Source organism: Diadema antillarum, unplaced genomic scaffold, assembly GCF_040938485.1.
Source record: "Diadema antillarum isolate AM-2024a unplaced genomic scaffold, OU_Dant_1.0 seq00000290_RagTag, whole genome shotgun sequence".
Classification (NCBI taxonomy): domain Eukaryota; kingdom Metazoa; phylum Echinodermata; class Echinoidea; order Diadematoida; family Diadematidae; genus Diadema; species Diadema antillarum.
In genome coordinates this window covers 937,428-958,804 of record NW_027271316.1, presented here as the reverse complement: position 1 = coordinate 958,804, position 21,377 = coordinate 937,428, and the positions used below count along the sequence as shown (strand labels likewise).

Here is a 21,377-nt window from a genome sequence, read left to right as displayed (position 1 = left end):
TCCATACCCCTTTAAAGTCAGTAGTGCTTTGATAGACCTTTTCAAGGGGGAAAAAAATCACAAGAAAAAAAAAGACAAGGATTATTCTGTATTAGTATGGCTGAAATTGTTCTTGAAATATATCTTGATAGTGGTAGCATCAAGTTGACCAAGTTTGGAGTACAGATATGTGTTTTTTGTCCCCGCCGAACGAGTTCGAGCAGGGGACTATGAAACGGGCTCCGTACGTGTGTGTGTCCGTGTGTCCGTCCGTCCGTCTGTCCGTCCGTCCGTGTGTCCGTGTGTCCGTGTGTCCGTGTGTGCGTCCGTGTGTGATCAAAATCTTCAATTTGCTACTTCTCTGTCATTTATGAGCCAATTTTGATTCTGTTTGCTTTATATGATAGCACTACATGGGAGCTTTGAAACTTCTACACAGAATTTCAGTCGTGACCTTTGACCTTGACCTTTGACCTATATTGTACATTTTGCTACAAAATGCTACTCCTTCGCCATTTCTAACCCGATTTCGATTCCGTTTGCTTTATGTGATGGCACTAGGTGAGGGCTTCAAAACTTCTACACAGAATTTTGACCTTTGACTTCTTTGACCTTTGACCTTGATTTTTGACCTATATTGTACATTTTGCTACGAAATGCTACTCCTTCGCCATTTTTAACCCGATTTCGATTCTGTTTGCTTTATATGATGGCACTAGTTGAGGGCTTCAAAACTTCTACACAGAATTTTGACCTTTGACTTCTTTGACCTTTGACCTTGATTTTTGACCTATATTGTGCATTTTGCTACAGAATGCTACTCCTTCGCCATTTCTAACCCGATTTCGATTCCGTTTGCTTTATGTGATGGCACTAGGTGAGGGCTTCAAAACTTCTACACAGAATTTTGACCTTTGACTTCTTTGACCTTTGACCTTGATTTTTTACCTATATTGCACATTTTGTTACAAAATGCTACTTCCGGCGGGGACATATGTTACGCACCGCGTAATTTCTACTTTTCCTTGTTATCAATCTGAATATGATCACGCGGGTAAGTCCTAGCCAAGTTTGATTACTACAGTATTATTGTATATATTCAGTTGTGTCATGATATTATACATTGTGTCTTTATCAATCCGAACTGAAACAAATTTCCTCTCGAATTCCTGTCACGCCGTTGGCGGCAGGCTCCAATGTTCCAGGGCCTGAGCGACGGCTTTCTGCGCATGCTCTCTCTGGAGATCAAGCCCTCCCTCTATCTACCACGCCAGACCATTGCCGGCCGGAACGAGATCTGCCACGACATGTACTTTATACAACGGGGAGAAATCGAGGTGAGCATGCACAAAATAATGATTTTCCGGAATATCTTTACAAGATTCCAGTACCTAGCATTAAAGGAATGGTATAGTTTTTGTTGAGATGGGGCTTCAGGTTTCAAACTTTTTTTGTGTGAGATGATGATAAACCTCTTGGGAAATATGAAAAAGCAGTGCGAAGCGGTTCCCTCATGACATTAATTTTGCTCCTCCAACAATTGCTCCCAAGAAATATCTACACGCTAAGCCAAACACAAATTCTATCCACAAACATAACCCTAACACTGATCCTAATCCTCACATCAAACTAAACCTAAAATCCTATCACAACCCCAACCCTAACCATAATCCTCACATCAAGCTAAGCCTAAAACCTTATCACAACCCCTAACCCTAGATTCCTTGGACAAAATAAGATCTGAGCCACTGTCGCAGGAGCAAATGCCGTGTCACCTAAAATAGAATACAGTGCTCATCCCAACATCTAGAATCGTTTTATCGGGAACACCGCTCAGGGGCAACAGAATTTGATATTTTAAACTGACAAAGCTTAGGTGAAAAGAGAGGAAAGTACAGAAGAAATCGAGAACGAAGAATGGCGGGGTAGGATAAGAAAGAAGAAAAGACTGTTTGTGACGCTGACAGGCATAATGCGTTCTCTAATGTTCCCCTGCCATTCTTACTCAATGTCAGCTCGCATCATCTTCGTGTAATACGATACATCCTAACCGTCATTATAGGCACATTAGTGACGGCTTAATGCCTTTCGCAGTGTCTCAAATGGGCGCCCGTTTCCGCTCTCCTATTCCCCCTTCCCTCGCTCAGGTTTTATCAGCTGACGATGACGCAACTCCAATCGCCCGCCTGAACCACGGCAAGCTGTTCGGAGAGGTAGGTCTGTGTGTTTAATGGTATAGTGTGTGTGCTGGTCTATGTGTATGTGTGGGAAGGAATAAATATGCTAGACGTTTATGTGAATACTCTTGTGTGTATGCGCGTAGCTATCTATGTGAATGTGTGTGTGTGTGTGTGTGTGTGTGTGTGTGTGTGCGTGTGTGTGTATATGTGTGTGCACCATTTGTTTATTCGTGCGCTTGCAGTTAATAAAGGGATGGTATAATTTCGGTTGAGATTCGGCTTAATGTTTCCAAGGTTCTTTGATGACGCTTTTTTGTTTAGTAATGAGATTTCAACCTCTAATGAAGTATGGAAGAGCATAATTCTAAGAAGAATTCAAAGTTTATTTGATGAAAATCAGTTCTGAATTGGCTGAGATATCCAAAGAAGAGCTTTTCTAATAAAAGGTAGGACCCACCTCTATTGATATCACATTGTTTTTGTTTCTGGATATCTGAAAAAAAAAAGATTATAATAAGAACATTTTGTTTGTTTTATCACATTAAAAAAAAAAATATTCCCTGTTATGTCACAAGTGAGGTATTACTGGAGAGGTTTTTATCTTACTCTGTGTGAGGATTGACTTGCTTTGAAATATTTAAAAGCCCGTTAGCCCGTTTTGTGATCAAAACTGCTCACATGTAAAATCCGTGTATCTCCTCAGGTCGTTGTTGAGCTGTATGTTATTAGCTCGTATCCGAGGCGCCTCTAACACCCCACAGCGTGTATTTGTCGCATCTTATATTAGTTTCACTAGAAACTTAGGTATCCTCTGTAATGCTCAATTCAAAACGATTTCCATGAATTATTGAACAATTAATTGAAATTGAAGCTCGTTGTTGAATTTGGTGTCAAATTTGGTGTCTTTCCTCACCGATATTTTTACTGCTAAGGTGAGCCTTATCTTCAGCATGCCTCGGACGAACACCATCCGGGCCGCGGCCCACTGCGACCTCATGGTTCTCGATAGAGCAGACCTCCAGAATGTGCTCCATCACTATCCCGAAGGTAAGGTCAAAGTTCACGATGACGTTCTTTTGTTTTGTTTTGTTTTGTTTTGTCTTGTTTTGTTTCGGTTTTTTTTTCACTATTTATAACAGAACACAGGCAGGGGTAAAAGGTCACAAATCCTGGTTCATGTTCAAGCTTTGTTTCATTCTCATCAACAGAGAAGCATGAATTGACACCCTGGTCATTCGTGTGAAAGTTGGTATCTCTTTCATATTACAGGATACTCTCATGTCGAAGTTTAAGTTTACAATTCCATTATCAGTCGAACAGAAACCGCGATTGCCGATAGGTTGAAGCGATTTTCAGTTACGATTTAATCATAAAAAATGGTACACGCGAGAATTCATTATCTTATCTTGATTTTGTATTTGAATACCAATGAAAGGAAATGAATTGACAGTCCGTTGGCAATGGCATCATATGAAAAAAAGAAAGAATTTGGGTCTATATTGTTGACTTGGCATATGTACCCTTATCATTTTCATTTCTTTCTTCTTATTTCTCTATTTTTAATCTAATCTGTGTCTTATCTTTATATTTTCTTTTTCTTTCCTTTCGCTTTGGTCCCACGCAGTCGCAAAGAAGCTGCAACAGATAGCGGAACAGCGCTGCGACGCCGCCGGTCTCCTGGAGGAGCGGGTACGAGCTGGCGAGGGTATCATCCCCGCCTCCAAGAGCCTATCACGACACGCCACTCACCAAAGCAGTAAGTCTTTGAAGTGCCAAGCACTTGATGAATTCAAAAGAAACAAGAAAACAGATGTAAATAGACATCAGAGAGAGAGAGAAAAAAAAAGATATAAAAATTTGGTTTAAACTTCCTCCCCGTTGAATAATGCGAGGACATGGCGTTTGTTTAATTATTGTTAGCTTATAGTCCGAGCCTCCACTTTACAGTTTGTTTGAATATTGGTATAATGGAAATATGTTGTTATTTTCATTGCAATTTATATCTATATTACATTTTTGCTATATGGACATAGTGATGATAATGAATTTTCAAACGTAATATTTTGTCAGTTTGGTTTTCATGTAAGGTTATTTAAGTTGGTTGCATTCTAAACACCGTTAATGTTATTACAAAGAGTGGTATCAGTAGTGCTGGAATGAACTGAAAAAAACACAACAAAAACCTCATCAAATTATTACCTGGGTGGTAACATTACACTACCACAAGTAAAACATTTCTTTAGACCCCGTGATGCTCTACCAACCCACAGGACACGACTCGGGCTACCCGCTCAACTCCTTCGAGGCCTTCGACATGGAGGAGATGGAATCGGAATGGGTATCCGTGCACCGTGGTTCCGTTGTCATGGTAAGTGCCACACCCATCCACCCACCGCACCCCATTTTAGTCTAGGCAGGGGGGGGGGGGGGGTGGAGGGCTTGGTGAGATCAGCATCGCCAAAGAAGATTATTAAACACACTTTTATTCTCGATATTGTCTGATGTCTCACAGTGACAAAAGTGTGATATACAGTATACATCTCCAGGGCCCCATTTCATAAAGGGTTGCTATGATGGCAACTCTTGCTGCAATGGCAGTTGTCATGGTAATGACAAGAATCGAGCTTCCTGATTGGTTGTTGCCACAGAAAGTTGCTATTCTAGCAAGAGTTGCTATCCTAACATCTTTCATGAAATGGAGCCCTGGTGATGCGTCTTGAGCCTAGGCAAGCCTTTCTTCAAACATGTCCACGTAAGATGAAATAGAATTATGGTCACCCTTTAATCTGAATTGAACTAAAACATTACGCCATTGAAAAATAATCACCAGTACTGAATGTAAACGAAATGGAAGAAGTTTATCTTCAAGAAGCCCAAGAAGGTAAAGAAAGAGAGAAAAAAAATGAAGAAGCAGGAGATAAAGGAAAAGTAAAAGAATGAGGAGAAGTAGAACGAGAAAAAAAGGAATAATTAGAAGATAGAGGGAACAAAAGAAGAAGAGGAAGAAGAAGAAGTAGAAGTAAAACATGAGAAACAAGGATGATAAAAAATGGGATTGAAAAAAGATGGAAGGATTTAAGGGGATGAAGTAATATAGGGAGAGAAAATCGAATAAAATCAAAAGTAAAAGAAATAGCGAGGAGAAAAGGTGAAGAAAATAAAGAGAAGGTAGGAAGAAGGATAGAAGGAAGGGGAAAAGAGGAGGATGAGACAGATCGTGCTAATATCAAAAAGCATTATCCCCACGTAATTAACATGTGAAGTAGCACGTATTAAAAAAGAAAATAATTAAGCTCACATTTGACATGCTTTGTAAGAATAATGACTATAATCATAAAACACCTGGTTAACACACACAAGCAAAATGTTTGACATGAAGAAAACTAGTTTGAAAACTAGTGTTTGTAAGTGGTAGCTAGGGTGTTACTAACAAGCTCTATTAGATGCGCGTGTCAGTCATAATATAGACTACCTAAATTGACATGTTTAAATGTAAGTCAAACTTAAATGTTGAAAGTCATTGGCTTTGTTTTGTTTTGAGGAACTGTACAGTGCTAAGTAGTATACGATAGTCAGTTTGACGTTTAAAGCGTACACGAAGTTGAGAGCACCAACATTGAACTTCCGCGTCTGCAATATGAATTAATGTCACTATTTCTGCGGCGCTACTGATTTCAATATTCATGATCTCTCTAGTAAGTTATGCTCAGCTATGTTTATCTGCCAATTGTTTATTAAGTTCTTGCTCATAGGGGGATGTCCCTACGTTTAGTCTTTAGCTACAGAATCTTAAATGTATAGTTCATCAGTGATACACGCTGAAATTACCTGTCAAGTATAATCGGAGAAACGCCATTGTATAGATAAGAACATCAGGAAAGTTTCTAATCATATTGCGAAGAAGAAACATTTTGCTCCATTTGTTGCTAATTTTCATTACGCCAGTTCTGCAGATTTGATATGCCCTCTTCATAACATCGAACAAGCGAGGTCTATTAACTCTGCATGGTTTTGACAATTTCTGCGTGCCAACTAACACGCTTGTGTAACGATTACATGCGATTGATATTCAATTCAATTCATCTATTCTCATTCTTCTTTTTCCAACTAAAAATAACACAGAATAAATCAGAAATTCTGATTTCTAAACATTAGAATTCGTGACTGATGATGTCTGTGCTGTGAGAGAAATAAGTACTGTTCATTTTCTTTAATACCCTTGGAGAGAGAAGTGTATACACTGTCAAAGCTAACGGGCTGGAGGGACAGTCTCTACCCACTATTACATCAGTCAGTCAGTCAGCCAATGATATCCATCATCACAAGCCACGCCCTCTTTTGTCAGCCAATTAGAAAGACGTGCTGTGTTCAAACCCGTAAAAAAAAAATCTTTGCGCGTAGCAGAATGCCTCTTTAATTCATAGATATTATAGTCATGAAGGAGTACATTACATTGCACGGCTACTCCCTAGAAAATGATAGAAAATGTTTCGAGTATGTTTGAACGTGTGTTTTATCTGCTGTAATTCTCTAACAAATCATGCATGGCTTCAACATGGAAGATAACATTTACTAACAACACGAACATATATGCCTGCTCACTTTCCTTATTCACGTCAATAAAAAAAATAAAAAAAGAAGAAATAAAACGTACAGGTAGATACACGGGTGTTTTATAGCTAGCGTACATTCGTATGTAGGAAAGCACATAAAATACGTCCAGATTCTAACATTGTCGTCAGTTGATAACCGATGCATTACTTTGAATAGTTAGTGTGACTGACCTGAACGGAGAGTGTAACTCCATCGTGTAGAAGTTGTACGATATTGCCCCGCGTTGTTCAAATGGAATCTAACACTGGCTTGAGAAAGTGATAGTACAGTGTGACTGAAATTAAACCACCATTGAGTTTCGATAGTCATGATTAGGTGATCTGATGCCTGGTTTTAGAACCATAGTCTGATCCTAAAACAACAACAACAACAACAACAACAACAACAACAACAAGATGAAATCAAAGCTTGAGAAACTAATATACTACAATCACATACGATGTAATATTAGTCATTTGGGTAATACTTTTTTGATTTAACTTCTCAATAACACGTAACTTCATAATGGCTTCATATTAATCTTTTAGATTTTGATTAGAGCTTTAAAAAGCTGTGCGCATCACAAACTTACAGGGGCAGTTTTCAGTATTAGTTAATGCCTTTAGAGACCGGCGTTTTTATCAAATGCATATTTTACAAAGCTGCAGCGCATGCGTAGGAAAGTACGAGAAAGATTTGCCTAAAATGGAAAAGAAAAAAAAAATGGGTGTAAACGGTTAACTTACAAAATTACATGCAACATAAACACACTAATATAAACACGCATGCGATCGGTAACATGTAATCATATCCGAATATGTATGGCTGTATTTCTTTCTTTTTTTATGGCTATTGCTCACACACTGAATTTATCGGTGTTTATATACGTCGATGAAGTACAATTTGTTGATCAGTTGCAATAAAAAGATTAAAAAACAAAACATGTATTAAAGAGCATTTTCCTTCAATTTGAGAGTGCACTAAAGATGAACACGGAGGGCGCCCTTCATTTGCTAAATATTCTTTGATATTTCCATAGCTCATTTCTCTGCAAAAGAACCTCACAGCAAAGGTGGGGAACAAGAACGAACGTCATGGACTTAGCCCTTTTCTTTTTATTCAGTGCTTCAGTTCCCACGTGACTGTGTGTAATGGTTATAGGTATCGTCTTTTATTCAGCCGCGAGAACTTTTCAATATTCTCAGGTGAGGGGCCTCACGCCATTGTTTGAGATCAAATGTCTTTGATGTTCTTTTTAACCTGGTCCTTCATTTCTTCGTTATTACGTTGCCATAATCAGCACAGTCCAGCCCGGATGACACCGTCGGTAAGATAGACTGCTCCAGGATTGCCAAGATCCATCCTATTTTTTCTCTAGATCTATGCTTTCTGTGGTAGTCGCTTTCCAGTCGTACATAGAGTATCAAATTCTTTGTCATTTTCTGTCGCAACTGCACTTTGCAAACCGCATCATACGTGTCAAAATGTGTGGAACGTTTTCTACTCTCTTCGCTTCGTGTCTTTTCCTATGCTGGCCTGTAGTTTAGAAACCTTGTCACAAAGTTTTCAGATGCACTTGCTTCTTTCGCCTGAATAATCACCCTCTTTTTTCGACCAAGAAAGATGACATACACTTGTATTTCACAGTGCATGGTAGAAGCACTTTATTAACCCTTCCGGCACTCGCTATCACCTTTCTAGTTGTCAAGCCTGTAGATCTATGCAACTACACCGCCTTCGATCTTAACTCCATTGCGTGAGTCTGTGAGCACAAGGAAAGTAGAGCAAGAGTCTTGTGTTTGGTGCAATGTTTGATTGCTTGCCTCTGCTTGCGTTTGTATGATCTGGTCTTATTCTGGTCCTTTTTATATTTTTCCTTCATTTTCAGTGACTCAAATCTTACGGCCAGTGGCAATACTAGCAATTGCCCCAAAAGAGACGCCTAGTAAAGTTATTTATAAAGTAAACCAATATTTCTTGGAGATAGTCCACCAGTTTCAAAATGCCCGGATCTAGTACCAGCATGACAATTCTCACCAGTTCATTTATGAAAAACAGATAAATACCTATTTGTTTTGTTCGTTGTTGATGTTTTCTTTTTTTCCTGAAGAGCTGTAGCAGGAAATAAAACAACTGAGGAAAGAAAGAAGTTTGCCATAATTATATTGGTTTCCTACTGCTGCAGCATCGCCGCTGAAAAAAAGAAAATGTTTTCAGTCTTTTGCACTTGTGAAATTGATATTTGTCTGAATGTCATAATTGAGCAGATCTATGAATGTGCTTGTTTCGTATGGCGCTGTTGTTTGTAAGTGCTTTGTAATGTCTGCATGGATCTAACAGTATCAAATATTTCCTAAACAGTGAATGGTGTTGGTTGAAAGTGGGATAGTATTCGTCTCACTCTGTTTTAAATGACTGACATTGGTAAGCATTACGTTATTGTCAATAACTATCATGTGGCGAGAAAATACTGAATAAAAACCCCACGTTAAATTCGTGTTTTTCCCATTAGTCCGTCTATGCCAAACGTAAATCTTTGGGTTATATTTTTGTTTCAATAATCGCAACTTATTGTCTTGTCAACTCACTATTTTGGACGTAATATTGCTACAAAGTTGTGAATAAACTTAAGCTCTTTTGCTACATGCTTGCTTTAGAGCCCACGTGCCAATTGAAACATACAGCTAATGAATCTGCTCCATTTCTTCATTTTTATCTCTTCTTCAATATTGCTTTCACTCCCGCTCTCTCTCCATCTCTAGATCTATCTATCCAAGCTATTTATCTATCTATCCTTCTGTCTGTCTGTCTGTATATCAAAATATCCCTCAAACTTTCCATCTACCTATCTATCTGCCTACCTATACTAGTATCATATTCCTACCTACAAATGTATAAATATATCTATCCTTGTTTAGCGCAGAATATGTCTCAAGATTTATGGAATTGAACAAAACAGCTAACAAGTTAAATTTCTACAATTTTTCTCCGTTTATCCCCTCCCCTCCCCCACCCCATATTCTTTCTTCTGTTTATTTAATCGGTCTCACAGAGGACAGGGCGCCACCTACGGATCTTGTGGGATGACATCCAGTCACTAATCACGGATACAGTGGTCCTGCCCAACTCTCGCTTCGCCCGTCTGTGGGAGCGGGTGGTATTACTAGTCACTCTCATCATCGCTTTCCTATACCCGTACTGCGCCAGTTTTATCGGTATGAACGTTTGCCTGTCGTTTGTTTGTTCGTTGGTTGGCTTGTCTGTGTGTGTGTGTGTGTGTGTGTGTGTGTGTGTGTGTGTGTATGTATGTGAGTGTGAGTGTGTGTGTGTGTGTGTTTGCGTTTGTGTGTATGCATGCATAAATGTGGGGTTTTTTTAAGTCTGTGCGTTAGCTTGTGCGTATTCTTTGGTTTGTGTCAGTATGCGTGTGTTTGTTCAATTCTTTTCAATCAACCGAATGCCAATAGCAATTACCTAACTTTAGTGTTGTTATACGTATCTAACTTCTGTGCCGTGTAAAGTGCATATACAAAGAATTAATCAATTAATTACTTGACACTTATCATGTGCTTTTTTTAAAAAAACATAATTATTCCTGATACTGAAATTAATGAAAAGCGTCGTAAATTACAATTACCTCCATGAGGACTGACATGGTTTACCTTCTAAAAATTGGTGGAAATATTGATAGCTGAGATGGATAAATTTCCTAAAATACCCTAAATGATGATGATGATGATGGTAATAATAACAATGATGATAATAATAATGATAATAATAATAATAATGATAATAATAATAATAATGATAATAATAATGATAATGATAATAATAATGATAATAATAATGAAAGTAATAATAATAATGATAATGATAATAATAATGATAATAATAATGAAAGTAATAATAATAATGATAATGATAATAATGATAATAATAATGAATATTAATGAATAAATCTTGTGGTGTCGTCCTGTCCTCCAGCGAACCAGAACAAGAACGACGAGAACGCGAAGGAGAACCTAGTCCTACTCACTCTGATGTACCTCATGGATTTCATCCTCGTCATCGACATCATTGTCCGCCTCCGCACCGCTGTCACCACACCCAACGGTGAGAGCCGACACATTTCAAACCCTGCACCAGTGTGTCACTTTCCCTCTCTTTCTCTTTTTTTCTCTCTCAATCATAAATCTATCTATCTCTCTCTCTAGCTAGAGAGCTTTTCATCGCTCTATTCATTTTCCTACCTCTTTGTTGTCTTGTCTATGGATTATAATCCCCATATTATCTCTCTCTATATATATCTATAATTATTCATTTCTTTTTCTCTCTATATATGCTTGCATCTATCAATTTTATCTATGTAGCTATCTGTCTATAATCATATCTATCCATCTATCTATCTGTCTATATATCTGTCTATATATCTATCCATCTATCTATCTATCTATCTATCCATCTATCTATCTATTTATCTACTTATCTACTTTGATATCTATCTCTATCTTTTGCAGCCAACTCCTAATCTCTCTCTCTTTCTCTCTCTAGTATATCTTTATCTATATATTTTCCTCTTTGATTTCCAAGCTCTTTTGGAACACTGCCAATCCAGGTTTTAAAACGTTTCTGCGTCCTAACAAAATTAATGATGTGCAGTAGTTGATGGGAGTTCATTTGTTCGTTGCAGGTTTTTTTTCCAGTTGTCTTCAATTCAACCTATTGGTTGTTTGTTTGTTTGTTTGTTTCTTATTTTTTCTTTCTTTCCTTTGAAATATTCTACTATGTGGTGTTCGCGTATCAGTAGTTTATTTCAAATATCTCTACACTGCCCCTATCACACATTCCCCTGACGTGATTTGATTTGACTTGATATTTTGACCCTGATCCGACTGGAATCGGCTCCAGGCACGTTCAAGGACTTCCACTACATCCGGGACCATTACGTGCGCAGCTGGGGCTTCGTGTCGGACGTGCTCGCCATCCTCCCGCTCGATCTCTTCTGCCTGCTAAACGAGGGCGGGCCCGAGCGCACGCACGCACTCTACCTTCTGGCCCTCAACCGACTCATCAAATGCTGGCGGGTAAGACATATCTGTTGTATATCTTTTCGTAACAAGTACCATGGAAGAATAAACAACTACAATCCTACATCTAAGAAACAAGACTACATGTCATATATTGTAGGTTTACCTTGTTCAGTCGCATTATAAACGGTTACTGTGCTATTTAGCACTGAAAATAGAACTACTTCAAAAATATTCTGTGTCTGTGTATTATTTCGTCTTTCTTGCAGTTAGCTGATTCAATATGAGGCGATCCACCGTATTTTTTTTTTTTAATTCACGTTCCATATTCCACATTTCGTACAAGTTTTATATTCCATTTGATTTGAAGCAGAAATGTTTTTCACACAATGGTCAGTTTGAACCAATAATGCACAAATGTATAAGGACATATAATTAACGTGTAATATGAGGAACCCACTAAAAAGCAAAGCTTGTAGGATGTGGGTTCCAAAAATATAACATAGGGTTTTAGTACAGTATATCAAAGTCAGAAGTGACGTAACATGCAAAATTCAAAATATCGAGAATATTACAATGTTTACGGGATGTACAAAGTATATTATATAATGTTTTATGATTAACTTATGGTATAAATGCTTAAAAAAGTAGCAAGTTAATCAAACTGGTGAGGTCATCCGAGCGAGGCATCATTTAAGTATATGCAAAAAAAAAAAAAAAAAATTAAGCGATTATGGCAAAATAATTACACATAGGATTTTAGAAAATTGGCTTTGAGATTTTTCTTAAAGGAGCTTAAAGAACTTGAGTGCAACCGAACCGAATCTAACTCATTCAAGAAAGAAGGGCCGATAGATGTAATTGTCTTAAGGGCTAAAACTGTACGAACAGGAGAAAAATGATAGGATTGACTGTGTCTTGTAGGGTAAGTATTTTCTGTACTGTCTGTCTGTATCCTGTTTCTGATTTAAACACAAAGTTAAGGGGCTCTCCCGATTTGCATCAGTCTGACTCGGAATGTTCGTTGACAGAATAATAAATGTGCTGTTACGTTGGGATTCGTTTTCTCTCATAGTCCTGCCTAATTTCTGAATGTCAATACAACATACTCAAAGTGTCATAAAAATCATACAATTCAATTCACAGTCCACTGAATGCTAGGCACTTGCCTACATCAGCATCAAATCAGTTAATTATCTTTCCACGGCATTGCATAAATCTAGAGCACTTGAAATAAGAACTCTCAAAAGTGATCAAGTTGAGATCCATCAATTCGTTTTTTTTAATGAATGTGCGAAATGTGTGAAGGTCCCGAACTACTTCAAGAACCTGGAACAGAATCTCGATGTCAACATCGGCACCATCCGCATCTTCAAGTTCGTCATCTACATCGCCCTTCTGTCGCACTGGAGTGCGTGTTTGTGGTACCTGGTAGCGTGTCCCAGCGGCAAGTAAGTTTGGGGGCGAATTCTTCGTTTAGTCCCCCTTTTTTGGTAGTGTTCATTTCTGTTCCTTCAATAGTTATAACCCATATGAGCTAATAACTCAATAGCTTTAGCCAAGAACAACTCAGTAGCTAAAGTCCAGAGGGGCGTTTTGGCTGAGGCACCTATGATTAAAGGTTTTCGGATATCTTTCTGTCTCTGTCTGATTGCTGTCTCTTTCTCCTCTCTACAAAATATGTCTGCTTTATATCTCTTTACGGTATCTCTTTTCTTACTCTCTCTCTCTCTACAAAATATGTCTGCTTTATATCTCTTTACGGTATCTCTTTTCTTACTCTCTCTCTCTCTCTACAAAATATGTCTGCTTTATATCTCTTTATGGTATCTCTCTCTCCTTTCTTACTCTCTCTCTCTCGCTCTTTCTTTCTGTAATTGCTTTAACTATTAAAGGGAAGTGCCAGTTGTCTCAACAATTACATTTGTAAAATATCAAAATACTCTCCAACATGTCTTTTGTTGCAGCGACTAATGTACCAGATATTAAAAGGTGATGTTTTCTTGCGTTTTTGCAGGAGTGATTATTTCAAACCTTTTCTTGTCTTGTGAGGGAGACACCGTGTAAGAGAATAAATTTCCCCCAATCCTTTTTTCAATGAATGGTATTTATCTTAACGTTCATGAAATCATGTACACTATCATTTCAAAGTTCTTGGAAAGGTTCGAAAATAATGTGAACATGAAACATTTTTGATGACTATGACCAGTGTGAAGAATCATCTCACATTGAAAAAAAAAATGCTATGTTACTTACAGCTTAAATCAATTCACGCAAAGGAATGATAACTCACTTCTGAATTTGCAAAGCAAATTAACTTTCATTCATTCTTTTAACAACCGCTCTATGAGTATTTTTTTTTATGTTACAGCCACTGAGCTTTATACAAGCGATAAAAGGCGAAGCTATGTTACACTATCTGTAATTATCTTTAAAGCAAGGAGCTTCTCATTACGTAAGACCTTTGAAGAATCAAATTCTGTCGGAATTCATGTCTCGTTGAATAACTCGTTTTATTCCCTTACAGGTTTTACGCATTCCTTTTTTTTTTTTCCTACAAACATGACAACCGTATTTTTGTGCATTTTTGTTGTAGCATCAGAATTTTAGCAATTTAGAATAGGCACCATGTTGATAACTTATCTTTCTTATTTTGCTTGCCTAGGCAGTAAATAAGTGTCGTACTCTTCTTATAATTACTGTTTTATGCACAGTGCAACTACAAAAGACACAACTTTTTATCACTTTTTACTAGTCGAAATAAATTGTACAACTGATCATCTATCGCTTTTATTTCGCCAATAAAACTATTCGGACAAATTTCAACCAAATGTACGGTGGGAAATGTAAGCCTTTTCAACCTTGACACGTGTGAAATTATTCAATCTCTTGCATGACATCAATTTCTATTTGAGTTCTCTTTTTCTCCTGTTAATCTCTCAATTATAACTTCACATCAATACTCGTTAATGGGGTGTCTTTTTTATGTTTCCATCGAAGTTATTCATCAAATTGAGTGTGGATATTAAGACAATACGAAATCGTTTCACCTCCACTTGTAACGAAATAATAATTCAGAATTTACAATTATTTTCCTATGACTACATGTATACTGTGTGATCCATTTTATCTACGCCAATGTCCTTTTTTGAATTGAAGTTTATTCCATTTCGTGTTGTATTGGGCGTTGTTCACATCCCCCACGCCGTGTCATTCAATTGCTTTTAGTGTGAATTTGTGGCTCAAGTAACGCTTTGAATGTTACTACATGTGCAAGAGTCATTTCTACTCCATCCCGTCTTGTCTTACTTACTTAGTTCCGCAATTTCTCGTGTTAAATATATCTCTCTTTCCTTTTTTTTTTTTTAAAATCCCACGCTTTAACTTCGTAAAATTGTTTAGCCTCATTTATGAAGAAGATAGGACATGCTTCATGCACACATCTATATATATGTTGTAATCAGCACAACGCTGAATTTTAGATCCCATGTGTATCACTTTGATTGTAGATTTTCACGTTTGAGTGACACATTATTTACAATACGTTAGTATCATAGTCCATCTTTCCTCATAGGTATGAAAATCTGTTGGGAAAAAAAATACATACAGAATTTTGTCAAGAAAAGGTGTGCACATTGGGTATTTAAGAAAGTTAAAAATCATATGATAAGACGAATGTAAAGCAATACATATTGATGGAGTCTGGCCACACACACATATACACACATAAAGAGAGCATGATATTATGCTGATTACAAGCCGGGCAGAGAGAGAAAATGTTTGGGTCTTATGTAAATCAGTGATCTCCATCGATTTATTTCCTACCACGACATTTTTTCTCTTCATACTTAAAGAAAGAAATTCGACATCTTTCTGTAGTGTCCATTTACATCACCATTGTAGAGATATGAGAATCATGTCGTTTAGGCAGGTCGAGTTTTCGTTCTTTTGTGTTCAATCATATTTTGTACCCATAGTTCTTGGCCATTCGGTGTTCCTTCGTCTCCATGTTCGCTATCATGTTCCTCATGATCACATCATTCAAATCGTCATCGCCATCGTCACCGTAGTCGTGTTCATCGTGCGCGCTCTGTTGCAACCCCGAGAACTCATGTGTAGTATCGTAATGTCGTGAAGAAAGTGGAGCTCTCAGCTTCCGTTATGTGTGTTTAATGACACCTGTGTATACACGTACTCATTTCTTTCGCTCTATCGTGAACACGTGTTGTTTTCTTTTTCTCTCCTCCATTGGAGTTCTGTAGACTTGTGATACCCGTCCCACAGTGCATTTAACGTTAAACACCAACACTGGAAACGGTGGTCGTACACGTGTTTGCTATCAGTGCCCCTTGTTGGCGTCGTGTATATGTGTGCTTCAAAAGTGTTGAGTCTCTTGACATCATTCAAAGCTTATTGATTAATTCAAGAACATTTTGAGATCGAAATACGTTCATGAGTTTATTATTAAGTACTCAAGCAACACTTGGACAAGAAAGAAAAAAACAGTTCTTTTGGTCTGAAATTGGATAAAGGGATAGGATTTAATCGCACGTGTGATTTTATGTTTAATCAAAAATGACATTAAGGTATCATGTTTTTTCCTCACTCAGTCGTTGGTGTTGTTTTTTTTTTTCAAAAATCAAAAATATATATTATTTGGGAGGTTTCTCCCTTAAATTACTCATAGAGGAACCTCTACGGACATCTTGGATAGAATATTTATTCAAATTCACATTTATTTTTACATAAAGGAAAGCATATGTAGATTTTTTTTTTTCAAAGCATAGTGCTCAATGTTGCAATATTCTGTTTTATGCGCTCCCACGTTTCATCATTTTAATTATTAATGCTTGGGAGTTCGTACACATTAACATTTGGTTTTTTCTTGATTTTTTTTTCTCACATTTTCCACCTATTCATCCATTCATTCTGCATATTTTGTTACGTAACTTATCATGCCATCAGCTATCAACATCTTATCTGGAATTTACTTATTTTCTCTCTACAAACTTTATGTTCGTTTTTCATTTTCTAAGTTGGTGTCAATACCTTACTGACACAATATTGATCATAAACTTTTAGCAACATATAGATTATACAGTATTCGTCTTTTCAATTTCTTCTATAATCTTTGTTTTCAGTTGATATCTCAACATTTTGTATTGAAACATATCTCTTTTATCATATATGCACACATCTTCCCCAAATCACTAGTTTATGCTCTGGAGTGGTAATTTCGTTGGATTTCATTAGTCAGATTTATAGTACACACGTTTCCTTTCCACCGTCGGGTAGACTGAAGCATTTTCGTAGCAATGGACTTTTAGAGTAGATGTTATACATGTCTATGGTAGATTGAGGTTTATCTAGTTACACATTCAGAATCATCATCATGTATGCAAAGGTGGTAGCCCTTAAATACTGGAGGTCGAGAACAGAAAGTTTAAAGCTCGCCGCACATTAAACGACTCACGACTGTACAACTGACACACTTTGGATCTGAAACAAACAAGTGTGTTTATTCTCAGGCTTTTGCGATTTATTTCGGATCCAAAGTCTGTCAGTTGTGTAGTCGTGAGTCGTATAGTGTGTGGCGGACTTATTGAAGACTTCCAGTCCCAGAGTTCGCTTGAATAAGAACCAACTTGTGCTGTAAAGCCCGCCCATCGTATTTCAATGATAACCACTGGATGGCGCCCTCAATGACAGGAAATATTATTCCTGACCTTTGTCTCCTACTTTCTCTTTCTCTCTACGGGACGCCAAGAGGTTATTTTCACCCTCAAACATCCGTATTTTCTGGTGCAAAACGTCGTCCAATGACAAAGATGTATAGGAATCGAATTCAATACCCCAGGAGAGTCAGAGAAATTGGGGCTACCACCCTTCAACGCTCTTGTATTCACCACTCTGTGGGATCCAAAGGGACCATCTAGGTGCCATTTAGATATGCACTGTTCATGCTGCTACATGAACTAGTTTTTTTTCCCCTATTTTTTTCCTTATTTCAAACTCTTTATAAAACACACACGCAAAAAAAAAAGGAAGCTTTCCAATTCACGCCCATACGCCCGCAACCATGCGCTTGCCACCCCTCAACCCAAACCGGTCACATCCTTCCACCCCCCTCACCACGCTGTGTCTGTATGAGCACATTATCCCCACCCCTACCACCACCACCACCACCACCACCACCACCTGTTCTCTAGCCAAGCGGAGTTCGCACCCATCCGCTTACCCCCACCTCCACCCCTTGCGTATAATCAATGTATCGCGTGAATGTATTCACCACAATTAACATCGTACGTAACAAATGTAACATTGTGTGTGTGTTTGAAACTGAAATGAAATCCTGCCATGTTAACCGATTTAATACAACCGTTTCTCCTCGCTTTCTCTCCCAATTGTCTTCTTTACACCGCTTCCCCGACGAACGACTTCTACCAACACCCCTACCCCACTCCGTCTTTGTGTTACCCCCACTAACTAACGAAATGGACACCACACTTCTCTCTGTGCTGCGTGACGAACACTTTGTTCCACCCCTTGGACGTGTCTTATCCTCGTCCTTTACACGCTATGATGAATCTTTCTTGCACTTAACGTGTCTTTTCTACCAAACTTCTGTATCCTTCTCCAACCCCCTCCCTCCTACCCCCCTCCTCCTCCTCCTCCTCCTCCCCCCCCCCCCTCCGAACTCTTCCTGTACCCCACTATTCGGTATCCGACCTATTCCAGCTGCCATGTGGACATGAGCAAATTGGAGGATGCAAATTTTATATTTATCAGTAAAGGATCTTCAAGGTTAGCATCAAAGAATGGTTGATCTTTTCTCTTTGTCTTTCTCGAACACTATATTCATTATTATCTAGTCACTTTTCTTTCATTTTCTTTTCTTTTTTTAAACTCTATTTTAGACGCTTTTTTTTCTTTAGTTCGAGCCATAGCATCTTCAGCTGATTTCAAAAACTCTCGCTTGCCTCAATTTGATCGTTGCTAAAATAAAACATCGAACGAAAAAAAAAACGCTTTTTACTTTAAAGTAATCATAATACAAAATATCATTTTCACACCACCTTTGCTCCGATTAAACGAACAAGTGTTTGAAAACTGTAAGAGAAGTATTGTAGCGTTGTTGTAAATATAAGAAACAGATTAGTTGGCCAAAAGTATCTGTTTCCAAAGTTATCGAGGGCCTTTCTTGACTGAATGATGACAATTTCGGAGGACGTCGTACACGTCATAAAACGGATCAAGGGAGCGCACATAAAACGTGCTACTTGTATTCCACAAACTGACTCGGTATTTGCACCATTCAAGCAAACTTTCATTATGTCGGATGAAAGCGCAAAATACCGATCGAATTTGAGGCGAGCTCTATTTTTTATTATTATTATTATTTTTTTTTCACCGCATGACGCTTGAATCGTATCAGCTTTCAAATATTTCTTTCTTTGGATTGGGCTGTGTTATCTATGCCTCATCTTGATTATCTTTGTGACTGCCCCGCTCGACCCGTGGAGCATGCTCTTGCCTTTCGTAGTGAACGTGTGAGTAATGTAGCTGTTCTAATCATCTGCATTTCACGAGCTTGATAAGCACCGAGGCTTGTAAGACCGCATTTCGCCTTCTTCTCTTCTCTTGAATTTTCCTCGCAGGAATTACGATCAACAGCATAACAGAGAACGCTAGCAGTAATGCTAACCTCGTTTCTTGGTGAACGAGAAGTATGATAGTCATGATATTATAATAATATAGTCATAATAACATCTTCTTTACCAGGGTAGCCTCTTCAGTATTGCCACTGCTCTACCAGAAGGTCCTGTCATTATCAAATACCCTAGCGTTGCCAGGTACCTATTTATACACCTGGGTCTAAAGGTACATTGCGTGTAAAAACGTCTTGACCGAGGATGTAAGCAGTGGGCTGGATTCGAACTCGGGTTCTCCGATTGGTAGTCTTGTAGTCATGTTCCATGACATGTATAGGCTTTAAATATAGTTCTTTGTAATTGAATCTATTATCTAAACCAGAGAGTAGGAAATTGTGTGTGTCTAGTTGTTTGCTTCTTCTTTTTTCAGTGAAAAGTATCTTGTATGCGATCTGAAGAAAGAAAATGAGACATAGTATTTCATCTGACTGCAAATACATCGCATAGATTTTGTCGAGGACGTTTGATCGAACGAAATAAGTTAGAAAAAAAAAGAAGCAAAGTCAAAACATAACGTCTTCTTCGTTTTTGATAACGGTGGTCTGAAATCGGTGTCAAAAGTTAATCCAGCTGTAATGGATCACCGATGACACTCAAGAGACCCCCGCAAATCTTGGGATACTTCTTAGGGTTGTAGGTGTGAATAGAATATGCATTCTGTGCTTGTTCGTTTTGTTTGTTTGTTTGTTTGTTTGTTTGTTTTTCCAGCTACAAAATTTGCATTGCTTGTAGACCGTGGGTGCAGTGCGTGAGTGTGTAACTATGCAGTGCACGTGTATGCGTTTTTGTGTTTATGTGTGTGTGTGTATGTGTGTGTGTGTGTGTGTATGTATGTGCACATGTGTGATTCTGCTTATATGTGTATTATATAATGTGTGCGTGTGTGTTATGTACGCGTGTGTATGTGTATGTGATCACATCTGTTTTGTGGTTAATTTTTGTATAATATTAAACTTAATTCGGAAACATCGCTTGATCCGAAGACGTTGTACAAGGAAGGGAACTGCAGTTAAGCAAAATCAGAATAGAGAAATCAATGATTAAAATGGCGACGTAGGCTTTTCTTTTGAGCGTTTTATATAAAATATGTCTCCTGGCTTCAAACGGAGCAGAGTGGCTAGAACAAAACAACAACAATGACAGACAATCAAAAAAACCGATGTAACCATATCAAAAGTTTCTTTTTCAATGCATTGATTCATTCAAAGTAGTAGTAGTAAGAAAAGAAAGAAAGAATGTTTATGTTACAGTATGAAACGACAGGCAAACGTCTTTCACTTTCAACGAATGTACTTTCATTCACTTTCAAGGAAAATGAGACGGAATTAAAACAATGCTTGCGTTTCAGACATTTTACTGTGCCGTATATCCATATCATTGACATCCAGGGGCGGATCTAACTTTTTGCTAAGGGGGGGGGGGGGGTTGACCTAGTGACAAAGAATCATGACAAGCAAAAAAAAAAGGCATTTTTTTTTTTTGCTGCCGCTGGTCTCCCAAAATCGGCTGACAAGTAAGCAAGAAAAAAAAAAAAGGGGGTGTTAAATCCCAAAAACAAAACTAACACACACACAAAAATCCAAATGAGGTGTGTGTGTGTGTGTGCACTTACCCATGGTGTAAAACGAGAACACACACTCGAACTTTACATTTATTGAAAACCGAGGACACACAGAGAACCGAGGACGTACGCAGACCATTCCAAACGGTCTGCTTTTGCATGTAGGGGTACATGTTTGTAGGTCCTCGATTAGCGTTATTGTAATAAGTCCTCGGTTGGACGGTAATATCGAATGAGTCATTGGTTGACATAGTCCTACTGACACACAGGTCCTCGGTTATGTGTTAAAAATTCTTAGGGGTAAAACAGGTCCTCGGTTTCCACC

The 21,377-nt window shown here is 38.1% G+C and overlaps 1 protein-coding gene across 1 annotated transcript in view; it reads left to right on the top strand.

Annotated features, from left to right (window-relative positions):
- The window catches only part of LOC139730076 (uncharacterized), a 177,954-nt gene that overhangs the window by 114,465 nt on the left and 42,112 nt on the right, over positions 1–21,377 (top strand). The window contains exons 6-14 of the mRNA XM_071640984.1: positions 1,170–1,316; positions 2,127–2,192; positions 3,092–3,206; positions 3,784–3,915; positions 4,430–4,527; positions 9,805–9,967; positions 10,737–10,865; positions 11,661–11,836; positions 13,088–13,230. Of these exons, the coding sequence (XP_071497085.1) occupies positions 1,170–1,316; positions 2,127–2,192; positions 3,092–3,206; positions 3,784–3,915; positions 4,430–4,527; positions 9,805–9,967; positions 10,737–10,865; positions 11,661–11,836; positions 13,088–13,230 (1,169 nt within the window). The remainder of the gene's footprint in view (positions 1–1,169; positions 1,317–2,126; positions 2,193–3,091; positions 3,207–3,783; positions 3,916–4,429; positions 4,528–9,804; positions 9,968–10,736; positions 10,866–11,660; positions 11,837–13,087; positions 13,231–21,377) is intronic.